Genomic DNA, 20,145 nt, shown 5'->3' with positions numbered 1-20,145 from the left:
CTGGATGCAAACCAGCCACCTTCCCACTTTTAATTCCTAATTTCCATAGGAAGAAACCCAGCCACGAAAAGGAGTTGCCGTATGTCTTAACAGACCCCCCCGACTGGATTACTGGGGTCCAGTGCTGAAAGGTGAGACAGAGGACTCCAGCACAGAAGTCTAGGCATCACTAGGATAACTGGGGATGATTTTTAGCCCACAGCATCATGATAAGACGTTTGTGGGAAAGGAAAATCTGGACTCTCCCCACACTTCCCTTTGTGTGCCGTGGTGGTGGCCAATGTGATCACAGGGCTTCCCTAGGGAAAAGATAAAGGGAATGGTAGCTTAGAATGGGAGATCTGTCTCTTCTGGACAGTACCTGGAAGAGTCACAAAGCTTCACAAAACCACCTCATCCTGCTTATAGAAGACGCAACACAGGACCTCTGTTTCTGAGTGAAGACTAGATTGAAAGTATCTGCTTATGCTACTGGATATTACAATTCTACCATCCCCTTCAGTACTTTTATTTTAAGTATTACTGAATGCAAAGACCTGTAAGGCCAGATGACTAGTTACTATTGAATCTGTACTCGCCAACAAGGGATCATATCTGCTGTGGAGACTTACAGCAAAAGTCAGTGAAGCACTGACACCTTACGTTGCTTCTGTTCTAAATCCTGACCTAAAGGAGCACTGTCACACATCTAAGATTTATACCAAAGCTAGGTGCACAGGCTGATGTCTGCAGCATGAGTTCCCGTGTTACATTTTTCTTTCAGAAGGCTTATTTTCTGCTTGTTTGTGCAGAAGCAATTTAGCAGGCAATACACGAGCACTGCACTCCCAAGAGATAACGGTTACTCAGGACTTCACTTTTTAAAAAGAGATATTGCACACAACCCCCAATATTTTCATGCTATTTTAGTGTTATGAAGCATAAGATTGATTTCCTATTTTGTTTACCTATTGTATTTCACATGATAGATAGGTTATTTTATTATAGTATGCTGCAATAAGAGATGCTTACTTATCTCTTAGCTGATAATGACTCCAATGTCCACATATGTCTTCAACACCAGCCTTCAAGTGATCCATCAACTAGAGAAATAAACATGGAAAAATTTTAAGTGGCCATTATGAGAAAATGTCACCACAAACATGCAATTGTTGACAGGATTTTGAGATTTTTTTTTTTAATTAGACGGTGTGAGTTGATTGTGAAAGCATCCGCATTTCTCTAAAAATCAAGGCAAAAATCCCACTGCAGCAGTTCCTATGTATGGCTGCAGTGGCAATATTTTGATGTAGATCTGTCAGTCTGCTGTCATCTCACCCAGTAACATACAGGCTCAAGTAAGGGGCTATGTCAAGTGGAAGATGATACTGAGCATCCGAATTGCCTGGTCCTCTTTGTCTATTGAGACCAAAAACTAAATGCTTGATTCTGTCAACCAAGTCTCCCTCCTGCACGTATGACCTCCCTGAGAGCAGCACAGGGCCAAGTACGCCACAATAGTTCAACTCATTTCAGTTCAGTAACACTTGATTCAAGACTTTTAAGGTGTCAGTGTGTCTAGAACAAGTCAAAGGATGGCAACAAAGGTATCTGACAAATCTAGCTGGAAAGGATCAGAGCATTTTGTAAATGCTACCTTTATGTTTCTGTCCTCCCAGCATCACAAGTATCAAGAAGTAAGGGACCTGCTACACCATGACACTTGTGGTAAGATATTATGGCAGTCACTATGAATATAAAATGAGTTGTCGTGGTTTAGAACATTATGCCTGGGTGTCCTCAAATGTTGTTAAAAGCACTCAGTGTCCAAATCCACTGAATGGCAGTGCCTCCCTCTATCCAGTTCTTTCAGCACACCCTTCCTCTTCTTCTTTTTAGGATACCAGCTACTGATAGAAAAAAACTTACTCGCACATGAATTTCTTCATTGATAGACTCCTTTTTGTTGGTCTTTTTAACATCCAGATATCTGACCAATGGTCCAATTGTGATTCCCTGCATTTGGAACAATGAGTTCAAATGTTAATTATCTTTCTTAAAAAAAAAAAAGCAAAAGGAATTAATTTTAATCAATTAGGAAAGCTGCATCTTAAACACAAGAATGATTTTTTACCTGTAGGGAGCACGACAGAAGAGGATTAAAACTCAAAAACTTTAAAAAATAACACACCAGTTTTTTTTTAAATGAGATTGCATTTATCAACATGTTTTAATTACATAAAGTAACTGACTCATTGCTGGCCTTCTTCAAAATAACACCCACTTGAAAGAAAGCTTTGTGAGGTTCTTACAATCTTGAAATCTCTTACTTCAACATTTTCAGAATTAAATATTTTGGATTTTTTTTACTTAGAAACCATTTTCAGCTGTGCCCAATTCTGTACCGCAAGAACCTTACTGTTCTTTACAGAGCAGTATTTGGGTGCGATAGAAGGGCGATAGAGACAAAATGTTTTTTCTGAAGCATTCTGATGGAATCTGAGTGCCTAGACAAAATGTTTTTTCTGAAGCATTCTGATGCAATCTGAGTGCCTGACTACAAGTACATACTGCACCATTGGCACCCTAGAGTATCTGAGATGATGGTATGTGATAATACAGAACATGGGATGCAAGCCCTCCAGAAGATCCAGTTCTTCCAGGTGTAAGCCAGGTGGAATAAACCAAATATCTGAAGAAGCCACCTATTCTTACAAATCTGAATTACTCACTTTATTTTTCTTTAATTTCTTTTACAAAGATTTCAAAAATGTTCTCATTTGGTCTCCAAGATGGATGAAGATAAAAGTTAAAAATTCAAAATCATTCACAGAACAGACATATTGTTTTTTGTTTAGTTTGAGATACACCACTATTAGAGAACGATTCTGTGCTGAAGTGTAAAGTTAAAATGCTTCTTAATGTGGAAACATTAGGAAGCACATGTGCAGTGAACATAAGAGAATTTGGACACAAAGTGACCTTTTCGCTCAGTATTTTAGATGACACAGGTTTTCAATACAGACTTTCTGAAAAGAGTTATTTAATAATACCTAAAAAGCCCTGAAAGGGTAATTGCACAGTGCAGTGCTAAATCTGGCCATAAAATACAATAGCTTGTCCTAGTTTAAGAACAAATCAATGCAATCTTCACTATGAAGCTTTCGGTCACTTCTGTGACATGAAAGCAATCTATTAAGAAGTACACTTACTTGGATGAACACAGTGAAATATATAACTACAAGAGTAGCAGTGATGAACAATTTTTTTCTTGGGAAGAGCTTCCCTGGAAGCAAGAATGCAAGAGAGAAACTGCTGGCTCCTCGAAGGCCACTGTAGGAAATAATGAGTTGGTCTTTCAAGGTGAAGGGATAGGTTCGGAACTTGTTACTGACGTAGAAGAGAGCAAATACACCTAGAAAGGGAAAAACCACAACTATTATTAATTAAGGAGAAAAGGAAAATATTTAAAGTGAAACAAAATCTTGGCTCAGGCAGCTTTTGATAGCAGAGCAAATACACCTAGAAAGGGAAAAACCATGACTATTATTAATTAAGGAGAAAAGTGAAACAAAATCTTGTCTCAGGCAGCTTTTGATAGACCTTTCTTTTCAATTTGGGGTTCTTATAGCTTCTCTTTGACCAACTGCTGAATCTGTTTTGTGTGAAATAATCTAGAAAAGACCATGTTTCCAAACTGCTTCAGGATTCACATTCATGTATGCAGTTTAGCATTGAGACTAAGGGAGAAGATTCACTTTCTATATTTGTATTGCATAGTGTTTTTCTGAAGTGTTTTGGAGACAAGACAAACCACTGAATGAGAGTTTCTCCTCTGCCTTCCCCTGCAATGTTTCTGACTTTCTGCACAGTATCTGCCCAAGATGTTTGAACACTGTTTTACCAACAAGTCCTGCGGACAGGTTCAGTGAAAGGCAGAGAGTAATAGCATTTTAATTTTTAATCCTCTGATTTATTGTGTCTCTAATTCTCTGTTTATTTCTCAAATTTCATTTTACTTTTAATAAAATTTAAAATTAATCTGATAGCCTGTGGCTGTGTAAGGACTGCAGCTCTTTCTTTGTAGAGTACATTTAGCAATTTGCTTGATTCACTCTTAATCTTCTTCACCTTCCTAAGAAACATGTATCCTATGTTTTGTGTGGAAACTGTTAAATTACTGAAGTAAAAGCTGAAAAATGCTCATAATTACTGGTTTTATTTTACACAGCTGTCACTGATAAACTCCGTGGATTATTACAGATAAGGCTAGTATCAGTATCCTGTTACGTAGGTTCCTGCACACTGCTTTATATAAGACCTTTTTTTGGTACTTATAACTATGTTAGACATCAGCTACTCGGACTGAAACTGCATATGTATGTGAGGTATCACCCTCAGGCCAATTCTCTTTACTTTATTCAAGCTGCAGAGAAAATGATGTAATCATTTTAGCAAACAAATTTAGCGGAAAATATTTCAGTCTTCCTCTGGAAAGCTCTAGCACTCCCCTTGGTGTTTGAGAGAAGGATGGACATGTGGTAGCAAAAAAGCTTTTGTACCAGGAGAGCACTTTTTCTGCCTCAATTGGAAGGGTGTTCCAATATGGACTCTGAAAAAACTTAAAGGCCATACTTGGTCCAGGATCAGCAAGAAAATATTTAATTACGTTCTTTTTGCAGTCAACCCACAAGAATCATATCACCTTTACTGTTGAGTATTTGTGCCATCCTTATATGAGCTGTTCAGATGCATATACTTGAACCTTCACAGGTTTCCCCTTTCCTCTTTTTCCTCTGGTAAAATGCCTTCCTCCAGGGCTCACAGGCTTAAAAGTCAAAGGTCTTGAAACGTGTATGGGCTTTGAGGTTCAAGCCAACAACTTCTTCCAGCTCTTTTGGCTGAGAGATAAGCCACAGGAGAGATTTAAGAAACAGCACCCTAATCTTAGATGTTTGATACCAATACTTATCTGGTCTCAAATGTTAGAATCAGAGTACTGTAGGTTGGAAAGGACGTTTGGAGGTCATCTAGTGCAAATCCCTACTCAAAGCACAGCTGATCAGACCAGGTTGCTCAAAGGTCCAGTAGTCTTGAATGTAAAGACACTGGAGAGCTGGGCCACTGTTACAATATTGGATCACCCTCATGTTAAGAAACATGTTTCTACTGTCTAATCAGAATTTCCCATGTTCCAGCTTGTGTCTTTTGTTTCCTGACCTATTGCTGTGCACTTCTGAGAGTGTCTGGCTCCATCTTCTCTCTCTTTTCTGATCAGGTACTTATAGAAAGTAATAAGATCCCTCCTGTGCCATATCTTCCCCAGGCTGCATAGACTCAGCACTCTCAGACTCTCCTTTTATGTCCAGTGCTCCCGCCTCTGACCAGGTTGGTGGCTTCTATTGCATTTGGTCCAGAACCTGCATGTTCTTTCTATCCTGGGGAGCCCAGAACTGGAGACAGCACTTTGGAGAGAGCACACACTTCCAACAGTGCTGCTTTCTAACAGTGCTGAAAAGAGGGGCAGAAACACTTTGCTAGACCTGCTGGCTACACACTTGCTAATGTAGCCCAGGACACAGTTGTCCTTCTTTGTCCTATTTTGAAATAAGGTTGCCTGCAATCTTGTATTTTTGAACCTCTCATGTGTACTACTTCCAAAACAGCTTTCATTGCAAAAGGATTGTTCACTCATATTTTTAATTAAATTTAAATGACAAATAACAGTGGTTGAGTAGGGTGTATTCCATAAGAAAACTTTTGCAGTCATAGAGAGCTACTGTGTGTAGAAAGGGAGCAATTTCAAACAGGCACTCTTCTAGCAGTTTGAAACTTCAGAGTTGACTTGTGAGGAGCAGTAGCATAGCTTGGTTGGACAACGTGTGGTATAAGGAAGAAAAGTCTCTGTTCAGTTATCTGCTAGTGCTAATTTTCACTTTCCCTCTTTTCCAATGCCTCTGGCACTCCTCGCCCAGGACCTGTAGTGTTGAAGCACCCACCAGAAGTGCTATATCATTATATATACATTACTTAATTAGTAAGTTAATTACAGTGTGCAATTAAATCATTATGAAACTCACTTATCCAAGGACATGCTTTATCTTAACTAAGATATAAACATCTATATAGGCATAATCATGACAATATTTTAATTTTGCTTAAAACAGTCCATTCTCACCTAATTATAAAGTCTGTGCTTGGAGACTGGCATTCAGATTTCTGGGGGGCTTTTTTCCCCCTTCTGGTCCATGTGTAGATTTGTGAAATTAACTTGTCGGTAACATAAGCCTATTAAATTTGCTATTAAACTGGTTATACCAGCCTGCACAAAGTTTTCAAACATACCTTTGCACCACAGTGTTTCTCTCAGAGGGGCAAAGGAGGTTGCCTGCAAATGCTGACTTACTCAGTGTTCGCCAAATGAGGCAGAAGAGCAGAGTGAAGCAAATGAAGGCCCAGTTCCACTCGTGGTTTTTCCCCACTGTAGACACTCCCATGAACACAAAAATCAGGGTCTCACTGACGCTGCTCAGCATCTTCATGAAATATTTTATTGTGGTATAGGAATTCTGGGAAACATTCTCCTCCACGTATTTTTTCATTGTCACTGCGCATGCTGTCATCCTGCACCAGGCAAAACATCAGATATCAGTCACAACTTGTTTTTCTTTTCATTTAAGAACAACCTCACCTTTCATACCTGCACCCTCCGTCACCAGCCTCTGACCTTCCTAATGCCAAGAAGCATTTTATTTCTTCAGTAATGTTAGCTATTTCATTAGATAGAAGACCATCTCCATTCAGCTTTACAGATCCATTTTGCATACAGGAAAAAGGAAGCAAATCAGTCAGCCTTCCTGACGAGGAAGTGAAGGTATCATGTTCCAGTTCAAAGTCTAGTTTGCTTTATCCTGAATGCCTAAGATGCAGCCACCAAGCACCAAATATTTGAGTCTCAAACAAAGGGAAAGTCAGTTTTGTACCAGCTTCTGGACGGATAGGTTAGAGGGATATAACCTGCCTCTTATTGATCTTCACCTTTGAGGTGGTGGTGGGAGAACATGTTGGTTGTCTTATGCTAGGGCCAAAGCTCCTGGTGGCTCCCTGCCAGCTGGCTGGCAGATCAGCAGAGCCAGGGTAAGCTTTGCTGACTCTCCACCCACAGGACCCCATTGCTGTACAGCAGGGGGAAACACTTGTCCCACAGAGGGGTCCTTCCCTGCCTTTTAGTTACCCAGGGTGTGGGGAATGGACGTAAGGAAGCAAAAGGATGTTTTCTACCTCTTCCTTGCCTGATTCAGAGTCATCCACAGCCACCCAGCGCAGACGGTGGTAGCAATCCCATGGAGCAGTAGTTTGCTACTACTGAAGGGGTTTTACTCTTCCCCACTTCATTTTCCATAGTCATAGGTAGTAGATAGATTGAGTGATATGCTAGTAACATATTCCATCATCTATCTAGTTTCTGCTGATATTATTTTAGTCTTTGGGGACTTCTTGTGATGATATTTTTCAAAACCTGTGAATTCAGAGAACGCTGACTGTTCATTAAATAACCCTTCATCTAGTTTCTGCTCATTTAATTTCCACTGAAGAAATCTCAAGGGTATTCTGGCGGAGCTGAGACATTTAGCAGGTCCAAGGACACTCTTAAGACAAGGCCATTAGGCATTAATGTTTAATACTGTTGACTTTCAGAAACACATGCCTAATAGACTTTCATGATCCAAGTCAAAAACGAATGAATTCCTCAATAATTCAGAAGGGTGACAAAAAGTTCCTATCCCTAAAACAAGCAATAATTTCCTTAATGAAGCACTAAGAATAATAAATCCATATTATATTAACATTTTTTTATTACTAATAATTTCACCAGTCTAATGAAAATAAGGAGCAAAAGAAATAAAGAGCTATATAGTCTAGGGTAATGAATAGGCAGGAAAGCAGTATTTTGGGTAGTGCAGATAGGATCGGGTCCATAGTGTATTAGTGCTCACCACATAGTAGGTCTAACCCTGTTCAGCTAAAGTCACCAGTCACCTCAATTGGAGAAAATTGTACTATGCAAAGCATAGTACAAGACTCATCTGCTTTGTCTAATTGCTCAGAAAACCATATCTCCTGTCTAACTACTTATTTAGTTATATTGCTTCCTGCCATCCTGCAAAGGTGGTTTTTACAAAGCCAATTCTCCTCTGAAGCTGAACAAACTGGGGTGGTTCAGCCTGGAGAAGAGAAGGCTCCAGGGAGACCTCACTGTCATCTTTCAGTGCTTAAAGGGGGCTTATAAGAAAGCTGGGAACAGACTTTTTAGTAGGCCCTGTAGCGATAGGACAAGGGGAGATGTTTTTTAACTAAAGGAGGGTAGATTTAGATAAGGAAGAAATTTTTTACCATGAGGGTGATGAAACACTGGAACAGGTTGCCCAGAAAGGCAGTAGAAACCCCATCCCTGGAAACATGTAAGGTCAGACATTGGGTTCTGAGCAATCTGATCTAGTGGAAGGTTTCTCTTCTTATTGCAGGGTGGTTGGACTAGATGACCTTTAAAGATCTCTTCCAACCCAAACTGTTCTGTGATTCTATGAAACCAGGGTTTGACAAGTGAAGGTGAGTAAATGCACTCTCTCACCTCTATTCCTTCCTTTCTCTTCTGATTCCTTCTCTGCCACCATCCTCTTTCCTTCCCACAACACTCCTCTCCATAGTTACTGCAGTTGATAGACCTAGCAGCTTTCTCTCTGCAGTGGGCACCCGTGCCATGACAGCACTTCAAGGAAGTAGTCCCCAGCATTACAGCAATATCAAGCTACCCTGATCACATCAAAATCTGATCTTCAATATCCATATACATGAGTATATGTATGCATATGTGCTTGATGTCCTCGGTTGTCTGGTTTTGCCTAGTTTCAGTTCCAGTGATACTGTTCAAATGTAATGTAATTCCAGTAAATTGTGTTAGAGCTGATGTTCGCAGCTGTATACAAAACCTCTATACTCTAACGGTCTTTATTATGTTTTCCATACTCATTACTTTTCATCTCTCTTGTAATCTGATGGTGATGCTCGTTAGAAATAAAACCAGATACACTATTATCAAATCAGTCGTTCATTCTGGTGATCTTATCAGAGGTAGCAGCCAGATGGTGGCAGCACTAGGCATTTTACCCACCGCATGCAGTATTTTTTCCAACAGGCAAGAATCTAAAAGAATTTGGAGCAGAAACGCGCTCCTCAGTAGCATATCTATGTAGATGCTGACTGTGGGTTTGTTTTTCCTAGTTACCATTGCATTTTACAGATCCCTTAGAAGCCATCCACTGCAAATCTCTAGGCCAGAGACTGAACTTGCCTGTCTTGTACCAAGCTCAAGCAAACCACCTCCTCCAAACCTTCAAGAGGACATCCAAACAGCCGTAAGGGATACTCACGCCAAAATGCCTGAGATGTAAAGGGTTTCAGCGGACAAGTATGACAGGTAGCTGAACATGAAGACCAGCAGGGGTTCGATAGCGGAAACGTTGTGGGTGAATCGAGTCATGAGTGCTGAAACAAATCCAAAGACGATGCCAAACAACACGCCACCCAGCCCCACCACAAAGAAGCGAGCGAAGCCAGCAAAGACATCGATGGATTCGATCTCTTCGTACCTGTGCATCTGGGTAAAGGCGATGAAGATGTTATATAAAACCTATGTAAGAAAATAAGGAGACAGCAGTCAGGCATCTTTTTGAACCTCGCAGACTTACTTATTTCATGGGGGGTGTGTGTGTGTGTATATGCCTAAAATTTCTTTAGACAGCTCATCAAAGTATCAGCTGATTCTTAATAAATCCCGGAATTAAGGGCCTGTTAAGTGTCCTGAAAAACAGCAAAAAAAAAAAAAAAAAAAAAAAAGAAGGATAGATGCTGATGTAAGAAGATTAAAACTCTGGAGGATCAAATGCAATCGAGGTAACTGAAAAATACTCATGTTTTTTGTTTTCTAAAGGTAAATTCAATTATTGGTATTTGTAGCAGATGTTGAAAGCCCAGCTGGGTACCCTACCAACCCAGGCTCTCCCCTCCACATTCTCTTGCTGACTCAGGATGGGGCAGGACAGTGACAAAGAATCACACTTTTTGATTTAAATCCTATTTAGGTTGTCTGTATGATCAGTAGGCTGGACACACTTCATTAGGTGGACTCTGGAATGTTAAATGTTTTTTAATAACACTTGATGCTCAAAAATCATTAAAAATCACTTGGAATGGGTAAGGAAGCTGGAGAGGGAAGGGAGGGGAAGGGAAGGGAAGGGAAGGGAAGGGAAGGGAAGGGAAGGGAAAAAGAAAATGGTAGCCTAAGTTTCATATTGTTTTTAGCTAGATAAATGCAACCTCTCTGTCCTCACATATTTTGGGTTTGATGTCATTTAACCTCCTTCCCAGGAACTTTGTGTCAATGTCAAAGTGGAAACAAAAAGCTGTGGTAGTCTAGATGGCATAAAGACCCTTCACACATATATTTTAACTAGAAAGCTTGAAATGACAAAAATAAAAGGAGACGATGTCAGATTAGCAGAAAGATTGAATTTGCTACATTATATAATTTGATCTGTAAAGATAATTTCATTTGGTTTAGAGCAAATAAGTTTATCACACTTATCAATGATTTATTTTCTGCAGAAATTTGTGATGAAAAATCTTCAATATATTCTACTTCCATCCATCTTTCAGAAACTAATGGAAAGTTTCTACAGTAATGAGTGGTGTAGTAATAAAAAGGTCTTAGGGATTGCTGACAGTTGGTTAACATTAAGTCCTGTCAGATCTGTTTGCAGGGATTGTGTAACACGTGAAACTCATCTTTCAGTTTTCAAGAGAATTTGGGGAACATCTAAAGACACCAGTTCTCCAAAGGTGTCGCACCAAAACATTAGTTCAAAAACGCAAAATAGACCAAAATCTTTTGCCTTGTCTGTTTTTCTCCGGTCTTTCTTCTTCATATAGTTAATTCCAGAAGGCTACTAAGAAGATTAAAGCAGGTAGAAGAGTCAAGCTTATTAGGATAATAATTATTCCCCAGCTACTATCTAATTTTAAATTGCTGCTGGGAAAATATGACCTTGAGCTGTCACATAGACTGTCCTCCAGGAGGCTCATTGCCAATATTTCCAGGGCACAAAAAAAGTACAACAAAATGTTTCATGTGAGAAAATACCCTGAGCTGCTTTTTCCTGATGAAAAATTAAAATTAATTAAATTGTAAAATTTTAAAAAAAAGCATAAGATTAAGCTCTTCAGTGGCCGATAAGGAAAAGAGGGTTCATGTTTCCACTGTAACTAAACCTTATTGTACTTACCATATAGCTTTTAATTACAAATTCTGTTTTCTCTCTGTTTGCCATTTCTTGCAGACTTCAACCTCTTCCTAAGACTTGTGATTCTTTATGAATGATACAAAGGCATGAATCTATACTGACTTATGAACATAGCAGATTTTCCTTCTAGTTCCTAAAGTGTCTATATGATATAACTGAATTTGCATCGAAATGGAAATTATGGAAATATGACATAATTTCTATTTTTTATAACATGCTTTGTGGGAGTAAACTGTTCCATACAACATCATGAACTGAATCATACAAGTAAGGCTCCATGTGAGTGCTGCTGGGCTAAGATAGATTGTAGTGTTTATCCCAGTAAATGGAGTACTATAATTCTTTATGTGGTAGGAAAGCTGTAATCAATTTAGGATGCCTTTGTTCACTCAAAAAGAAGGGATGGACTGATAGTTGACCTCATTTAACAATTCTGAGAATGTCGTGCTTTGGGTTTTCTGAAGGGGATGTTACCATGTAGTGGTGTACCACTGGATGACTGTTAGAGCTAGGGAAAGGAAGAGAGAAATGGTTTTGTTGCCCACAGCAGACCTCCCCAGGGACTGGTCCCTGCCCTGGTTACAAACATTTCACACACCATCCCCATCAGAAGTATTGGAAAAAAAATTTTCAGGTAACTACCTTAAAGACCAACAGAGGCAGCCTTCATAACTCTTTTTGCCACCCTGATAAATCTTTCTGACCACATGCGTTTAATTGTACTCTAAACAACTCAAACAACCTCAACAGCAGAAACAGCGAGTATCTACCTTCTCCTTCTGAGCACCTATACATCCCAGTGATCAAAGCCTTGTTCGGCAACATCAGAGAGGTAAATTCAAATCCCCTCAGATAAAGAAATTAATTTTACTTGAGTCTCCTCATGCAGTAGATTTCTTTAACTGCTCTGCTACTGCATACAAAGAAGAGAGGAAACCCATTAGAGAAAATAGCCAGTGCCACTTCATTTTGAGCACAGCATGATGTGTAGGTGTCCTCAGTGTTTCTAAAAGCAAGCCTCAGAGATGAAGCAGCCAGGGGAAATATGCTGTTTCCTGATGCACACAGGTGCTCAGCTCCTTTTGAGACAAAATGAGGCTTCTGATGCCTGAAACACTTTGCAGCAAAATCAGAGTCCTCCACTTGTATTCAGGTTTGAATGAAATCTGCACTGGATTTATCAATATCACTGCTTTGAACAGGTCCTTGAAACTCCACTAATGCGTGAGACATGCTAGGACCCGTCCTGTTGCTGTCTGCACTATTCTGATGCTAACAGTCTGCTCAGAAGCAACAGGAAAAAAAGGCAATTAACAAGACTTGAAGTCTTCTTGTTCATGGTCCTACTGAAGAGAATGGGAAAAAGTACAAATGGGTGAAAAGAGTAAATTATCCACTTTTATACTAATCAAAGCTATTACTCCTAAATCATCATTCTAATTCCACAGTCCAATATTTTGCAAATTTTTAATACCAGAATATTGAACTAAATATAGGAGAGGGAGCTATTGTTGCCTCAAATGTAATACACAAGTTCAGCAAAATTCGTACTAGTTTTTCCTGCTGGGGAAAAAAATGTTCAAGCTGATAAGCAGACTGGAGAGAACCAGGGAATATTTGTATTTAAACAATAGAAAAATATGTATGCTTAATATATCTTGGTGATATTATCTTTTTAAACACATAGAGTTAATTCAAGTGAAACTGTTAAGAGAGAAACAGGGAGGAAATGGTAAGATAAGACACCTGAGATAAACCATTTTAAAGCCTTTAAAAGAGCAAGTGGGGTATCAGAAAGGAGAAAGCCACCTACTGGGCTCCATCAGTCTTCTCAAACATGAAGCCAGGCAGAGATTTTGAAAACTTGAATGCCGAGAAAATGGCTGAGAGGTGGGTGATGCAGAGATACATCATCAGGAGCTGACAGGTTGATTGCAGCATAGCTGCTGTGAGAACAGCCCCAAAGATGAGGGTACATGGGGCAAAGGGAACTCAGTTGTGTAGCCAACGCTGCCCACGTACAGCCCTTTCATCTCTTTTGATAACACAGCTAGTGCTGCTGAGGAATGTCTAAATACAACTGTTTTTAAAGGCTTTCTGTCCCTACACATTTATGCTGTAGCAGGATCCTGACTGAAAGCTCAGGTAAATACCATCATGAGTTGTACCGCCCATCATAAGTGCTGTAGCAGGATCCTGACTGAAAGCTCAGTTAAATACCATCATGAGTTGGACCCCCCATCATAATAACAGCTGGGAGCAAAGGGAAGGCAAGGTAGAGAGCCAGTCAAAAAAAGGATGAAACAAGGTGTTCCAGAGTGATAAAGAGGTATTACTTTTTGAGGTCTGCACTTTAAGGAACTAAAAAGACAAGTGGAAGTGACAGATGCACTGGGGATTTTTTTGTTACAACTGTAACACATTAGCAGTGTGAATGTAAAGTGAAGTAACATTTGCCCCTTAGTTCTACATCAGCCCTACATCTCTGCTTCACCAAGAAGAACGATTGATGATCAATAGGCTGTGGCTGCAAGAAATTACTTCATTCCTTTTCCTTTTTTCATTACTCACAAACTGCACTCCTCCCATGAAGACTTTCAACAATGAACTCTGTACAGACTTTACAAGTTGTGCTGTATCTCCTGTACAACAGTATCTGAGTAGTTTTTATGTGTTTTAGATTCCTGTGATTCAAATTCTGTAAAGATCTTATCTAGTGAAACTCCTTAACTTGCAGTTAACTTGCAGCACATGAGCAGTCCTGTTGGTTTCTGAGCAATGAATTTCCTGCTTGAAATTTCTTCCTTGAAAAACATGCATATTCTCAGTGGTTTTGTCAATTGTGGTTTACCGCTAGAATTTCAGGTTGCTCCAAGTTTTAGTAGAACTAATCAGAAGAGGGGAAAAGTATTAGCAAAAGGAGCTCTGTAAAAACATTTTTTTGTTATTTAAAAAAAAAAAAACAAACCAAACCAACAACAACCCCCCCCCAAATCTCTCTTGTTCCAGAAGCATTGTTTCTGGATACTTGAGGTAAGGCAACTAAGAAGGTGACCATTTGTCAGATGTCAGTTTTTTTACTGATAGAAACAGTTATGTAAATTTATTAGTAGTTTTTGGAATTCCTGTCTAAGGTCTCTGCAGAACTTCCGAGAAGGGGCTGGAGGAAGGAGTGTGGCCTTCAGAGGTTGTCCACATCTGGTTTTTTTGGTTTTTTGGTGGTTTGGTTTTTTTTCAGAGGGCTTTCTAAGGCATGTGACAAGGCAGGGTCTCCTGTATTGCTACCCCTGCTGCCTCCAGTCTTTAAGCAGTACAATTTTTTATTTATTTGCTTGCAGAATATCAAGAATGTTCCTACCAGCAAAATCAGCTGTAGCTTATTCCTTCACTTCAGTGAATGCAAGAGCAAGATGTGACTTTTAATGTGTGTGCGTGCTTCCCTGTTCCAGTAATTCTAAACCAATATGTTTTTGAAAGAGTTAATATAAGATGAAACCTTTCCATATGTTTAAATTACTTGTGTGTAATGAGTGGAGTATCCATAAAATAAATAATGCATGCAGGATGTTCTTAGAGCTGCTCTTGTTCTGTGTCCAATAACCTTACAAGCCACAAGACACCAAAGAGGGGAAGACAAGGAGTGGAAAGAAACTTACCACAGTTATGCCATCATTTAGCAATGACTCTCCAAAGATCATCATGTAAAGCTGCTCATTAACGGAGGCTTCTTCAAAAACTACCAGAGCTGCCACAGGATCCACAGCTGAAATCATGCTGCCAAAGAGCAGGTTCTGAAGCAGGTTCAGGTCGGTCAGGCCGAAGGCTTCAATCTGGCAGACTCCGTAGAGGGAGAGCCCAATCCCAAATGAGTTTAGAAGAGATCCCAGCACAGACCACCACAGGATGGACCCAAAGTTTTCAAAAAATGGGCGAGTTGGCATGAAATAACCCTCCTCCAGGACAATGGGTGGAAGGAGATACAAGAAGTAAATACTTGTGTTCATCACTGGTGGAGATTTGTGATCAGAAGCAAAGATTATCGCTCCTACCAGTGCTCCAATGGCAATAAGGATGCAGCTTTCGGGCATGAGTCTTGGTAGTCGGTGATAGAGGTGGAAACCTTGAATAAACATTAGGATATTATTCAAGTTGAAATGAACCTGATGTCAGATAGATGTTTTGCCTGCCTGTGAATACTTCATCTTCACACAGCCAGGTTTTGCTCTTAGGATCACGAAAGTAAAAACAGGTAGCACTGTTGCCTTCGAAATTAAACATTTCCAGACTAGCATCACTAAAGCAGGGGAAGAATTTGGCCATGATCTCTTCTCTTTCCACTCACCGGCTCTTGATTTCTGAGCTAGTGTGCTTGAGTCTAAGCTCCACTTCTAGGAATACAGAAAAGTCTTTGAAAAGGTTCTCCATGATTTGGAAAGATAATACACTTCAGGAATCCTTGCTGCCCAACCACTAGTGCCAAACCTCTGGGGCACAGTGTTGTTCCTCCATCTCAAGCCCCGATCCCTGTCTACGAGTTTGAAGGCATGTCCCCCTGCCCTAGTGCTGAGGAAGGTCGCTGGCTGCAGATCTGCTGTATTTGGGCTGACCAGAAACCTGGAGAAGCCATGGGGAGCAGGAAGGAGCTGAGATGCCATGGTCTGCTCAGCTTCCTCCACTTCCAACACTCCCCTGAAGCATTGCATGGACTCCAGGTGATCCACAGACAGAAGGAGGGAGTACTTATGAACAAGAAAATATCCAAAACATTAGGAATCAAGCCACAGTAACATAAGGCTTTGTACAAGATGATAAACTTTGCTTTCCTGGGAAAACTGCTGTTCCTACATAAATTAAACAACTTTTTGTAAAGAACCTTATAAGTTAGTTTACAGAAAAAAACCCAGTGATTTCAGTGGAGCTAAATTAAACAACTTTTTGTAAAGAACCTTATGAGTTAGTTTACGGAAACAAAACCAGTGATTTCAGTGGAGCTGAAAGAACTACCAGCAGCCATCATATATCTGAGAAAATAATGTACCCTAAGGGATTTTTTTTCCTCTCTAGAGAAAAGGTTGAGTCTACTAGAGCAAATTAAGCAGGCCAAAGACTTTTCCTAGTGGAAAGGTTCAGCTTGCACCTATACAGCCAAATCCTTTTCCCTACCCCAGCAAGAAATGGTCACATCCAAACTGCCTGTGGCAACAGATCCTGGCCCACATCTGCACAGGCTTGTCAACATGGGCTAGAGTTGAGAAGGAGCACACCAATACTCATGTGGTATAAACAATCGCACACCATTTCCTGGCAGGGTGCTTGTTAGTTTACAAGCATAGATGTAACCAAGCTGTTTTACAGACCAAGGGTTACAATTACTGTATAAATGTTGTGGGTGTGAACTCGTCCTGCCCGCCGTCATGTACCACTACTGCAGCTGTGTTCATGTAATTCTTCCCATTTGACATAATACTGATACCATTACTAAGATAATGTCTAGCAATGGCTCATCTGGTTGCTATACCAGGAACTGGGTAATCATATTGTGAATGAGAGGTGTCTCCATTAGAAGTACAAGGAATTTTTCAAAATTTACAAGAATGAGAATGAGGCAGACTAAGAAATCTATAAAGCCCCATCCAGCCTGATCTTGAACATTTCCAGGGATGGGGCATTCACAGCTTCTCTGGGCAACCTGTTCCAGTGCCTCACCACCCTCATAGGAAATAATTTCTTTCTAATATCTAATCTAAATCTCCCCTCTTTCATCTTAAAACTTTCACCCCTCATCCTATCACTACACTCTGATAAACAGAGTCCCACTCCATCTTTCCTGTAGGTACCCTTTAAGTACTAGAAGGCCACTATAAGGTCTCCCCAGAGCCTTCTCTTCTCCAGGCTGAGCAACCCCAACTCTCTCAGCCTGTCTTCATAGGAGAAATTTCATAAAATTTTTATCAAATTTTAAATAATTTATTTAGAAGACTATTTGTTTTTACCAAAAAGTATGTTAAGATCAAAACTCTGTTCATGTCATTTTGTGAATTTAAAAAGTCATGTTCAGGTCTTCTGTCAGTTTTACAGAATAATGGGATTGTTCTGCCTTTTGAGATCTCAGAAATATTTCCCACCCTGGAATCTTGAAATCCAGAAAGAAGGTAATACCTGAATAAAACACCGAAAATTTGTAACAGTTCCGAAATCTTCTCTGGATAACTAGATTATTCAGACAACTTTTTTCTTCCAAGTAGATTTGAAGTCAGCGGCTCCACACTTTTCATCAAGAATAATACTATTTGAAAAATCCCAGCTAAGGAACAGGTCTGTTTGGGAGGCATCAAACAGTTCTTCTAAAGTATTTATTGAGTATATGTGTCATGTGGAAATTCCTGTGCTTTTATGGATGATGAATAAAGAAATTGATGATTACGGTCACAGCTAACACACTCTGCTAATGCCATAACAACAAATTTGATTTGTGAAATCTTTTATTGTTTTAGTAGTGAAGACATTCATTTATATAAATTGGATTCAGATCATCAGCTATTACAAAACTGGCAAACCATGGTCAGTGGTAAAAATTTTTGTCAGTTGTGTGACTATGACATGCAAAATGTTTATCTGCAGGCCACCACCAGAAAATCATCAGTCTCACCTACCAATCTGTTCTATAGCAATGTTTTAAAATCCCATGGAAAGATCGAAAGGACAGGGTGCAGCTCACGTGTGTGCAGCTCTTCACATTATTACCATCTTCTTCATTTATTTGATATTGCTGCATTAATTCTGAATGGTCAAAATAATTTGAACCTAGCCTGCTATGTTATTTGCAGTCTCTACTTCTCCTAATTGAGTCACCTTTTTTCATTCAAATACCTACATGGAGCTCTAATAGAAAGTTGATTGTATTGGCATGAATTCAAAAGGCACTTACCCTGCATCTCTGATGACCTACACCCTCTTAGACCCTCAGTCCCTCTCTTCTGGTATTACTTTCTGACCAACTTTAAACAGCAAACATGGAAAATAAAGACTCATAGGGAAATATTTCCTGTTATTTGCTCAACAGAAGAATTCTTCCCACTTTTCTCCCCCAAATTCAATATGCTTGAAGTTTCAATCTGGAATTACTGATTTCTACATCTGTGGCAGGTTGCAAATTCTTCTATCTTGTGATATTTAAAGACTAGAAAAAGGGATGGACAGCACTGTGTAGGGGAGCTCCATTGCCACTCACTAGCATAGACAACCCAAGAGGCAAGATGGTTAGAGGTTATACATTTACTTAAGTAAACTGGAAACATTCAGAGGTGGAATTTTATCATTGTCATGATAATGAACACACCTGTTCTTTTGATGACAGAAGCTTTAAAAACAATCCATACAAAAATGCATGGAAGATACTTGGTTACATAGTACATTTTTAACTTCTTGCAGTGGTAGGAGGCCCCAAGATCCCATTTCCTACTTACCTATTTTTGCAAGAGAGGCAAGGAGGATCCAAAGAGTAACTTCGTAGGGAATTTGCACATAGTCATAGTCCACTGTGAAAACATGTAGCCTTGTATCTTGTGAAGAGCCAACAGCATCCTCATGATCAAGTTCGTCGTGAGGCAATAAGTTGTTGCTCAGCTTGGGCTTATCCTCAGCTTGGGCAGAACAGGATACCAGACTCAACAGCAACGGCAACCAGTTCAAAAGCTTTACATGTGCCGGAGCAGCAGAGCCCATGTCTGGGGCTGTGACTATTTTATTACAGATATAGGGTATAACGGGTGCATGAAGGTATGCAACACTCACTCCTGTTAATTCACGTTGTTCATAGCCACGGACGCTTCTTCTCAGGGCTGCTTCATTTGCCTATTACAGGTCATTTTAAAAGTCCTAATGTGCCTGTTCTTTTCCTTGTGTTACAGGCGGACCTGGAGTTTGTATGAAGATACCGGTTCTGCAGGTTCCTCCGACCCAGATAAACCTTGGCCACAGCATCACCCTATTGAAGAATAAAAAGCCCTTTCCAACTATGTTATTTATCCAGCCACTCCGATTTTTTTTCCCACTGTCCAAAAAATAAAAAAAAAAAATAAAAAAAATAAAAAAACCTGTAATGCACAGCATTCAGACAGCAAGTGCAGCACGAGTAAATAGCATCAGGTGGAAGAGATGGTGGCACCCTGGGCAGGCAGGAGAGCCTGCTCCATACCTTTCTCTCCTGCTCTCACTCCCCGTCTGCCTCCCCAGCGCAACTGGCACCCCGGGTACCACACTTGGCACTGCTCACTGGTCCTGTCTCACCTGGTGACAAAGCCACTTGGTGTGCAAATAAACGGACTCTGCAGGGCCTACAGTAGGGACATCTGGTGGAGGACCATGCAAATAACGTTCTTGTTCAGACATGTACGTATGTAACCCATCACATTGTAACAATAGAAAGAGGAAGGTCTGAGTCACATCACGTGCCTAAAACTGGATCGTGAGTTGTCTTATATTTGATATTTGTTTTACTCATGCCAGCAAGGCATTTACTGGACAACCACATTATCCTCCTCCAAAGTAACATTCATCCTTTTGGAATATTTATTTTTTTTAAAAGACCAGCATCTTCTCTCCTTCAAAAAACCCTAGAATCCTAGCATATTTAGTTTTAGGATAAGAAAGTGTGCAAACATATTAGTGTTGAATAGAAGCTGCTAATGTCTGTATTACATACATTATAAGTGAGTAAATTTAATTTATTGACAAATTATTCCAATTGCCCACTAATTTGACTGTATTGGAAAACAGTGCGGACTAGTGAGAACAGAGATGTACC

General features: G+C 39.9%; 1 protein-coding gene across 1 annotated transcript in view; it reads right to left on the bottom strand.

The window, feature by feature from the left end:
- SLC9A4 (solute carrier family 9, subfamily A (NHE4, cation proton antiporter 4), member 4) overlaps positions 1-19,593 on the bottom strand; it is a 35,984-nt gene extending 16,391 nt beyond the window's left edge. The window contains 7 exon segments of the mRNA XM_014955848.1: positions 1,012-1,082; positions 1,909-1,995; positions 3,192-3,394; positions 6,386-6,603; positions 9,411-9,670; positions 14,996-15,459; positions 18,806-19,593. Coding sequence (XP_014811334.1) covers positions 1,012-1,082; positions 1,909-1,995; positions 3,192-3,394; positions 6,386-6,603; positions 9,411-9,670; positions 14,996-15,459; positions 18,806-19,064 — 1,562 coding nt within the window. The 5' untranslated portion in view covers positions 19,065-19,593.
- Between the last annotated feature and the right edge of the window lie 552 nt (positions 19,594-20,145).

This window comes from Calidris pugnax, unplaced genomic scaffold (assembly GCF_001431845.1).
Source record: "Calidris pugnax isolate Ruff unplaced genomic scaffold, ASM143184v1 scaffold277, whole genome shotgun sequence".
NCBI lineage: Eukaryota > Metazoa > Chordata > Aves > Charadriiformes > Scolopacidae > Calidris > Calidris pugnax.
This window is presented reverse-complemented; position numbering and strand designations above follow the sequence as displayed.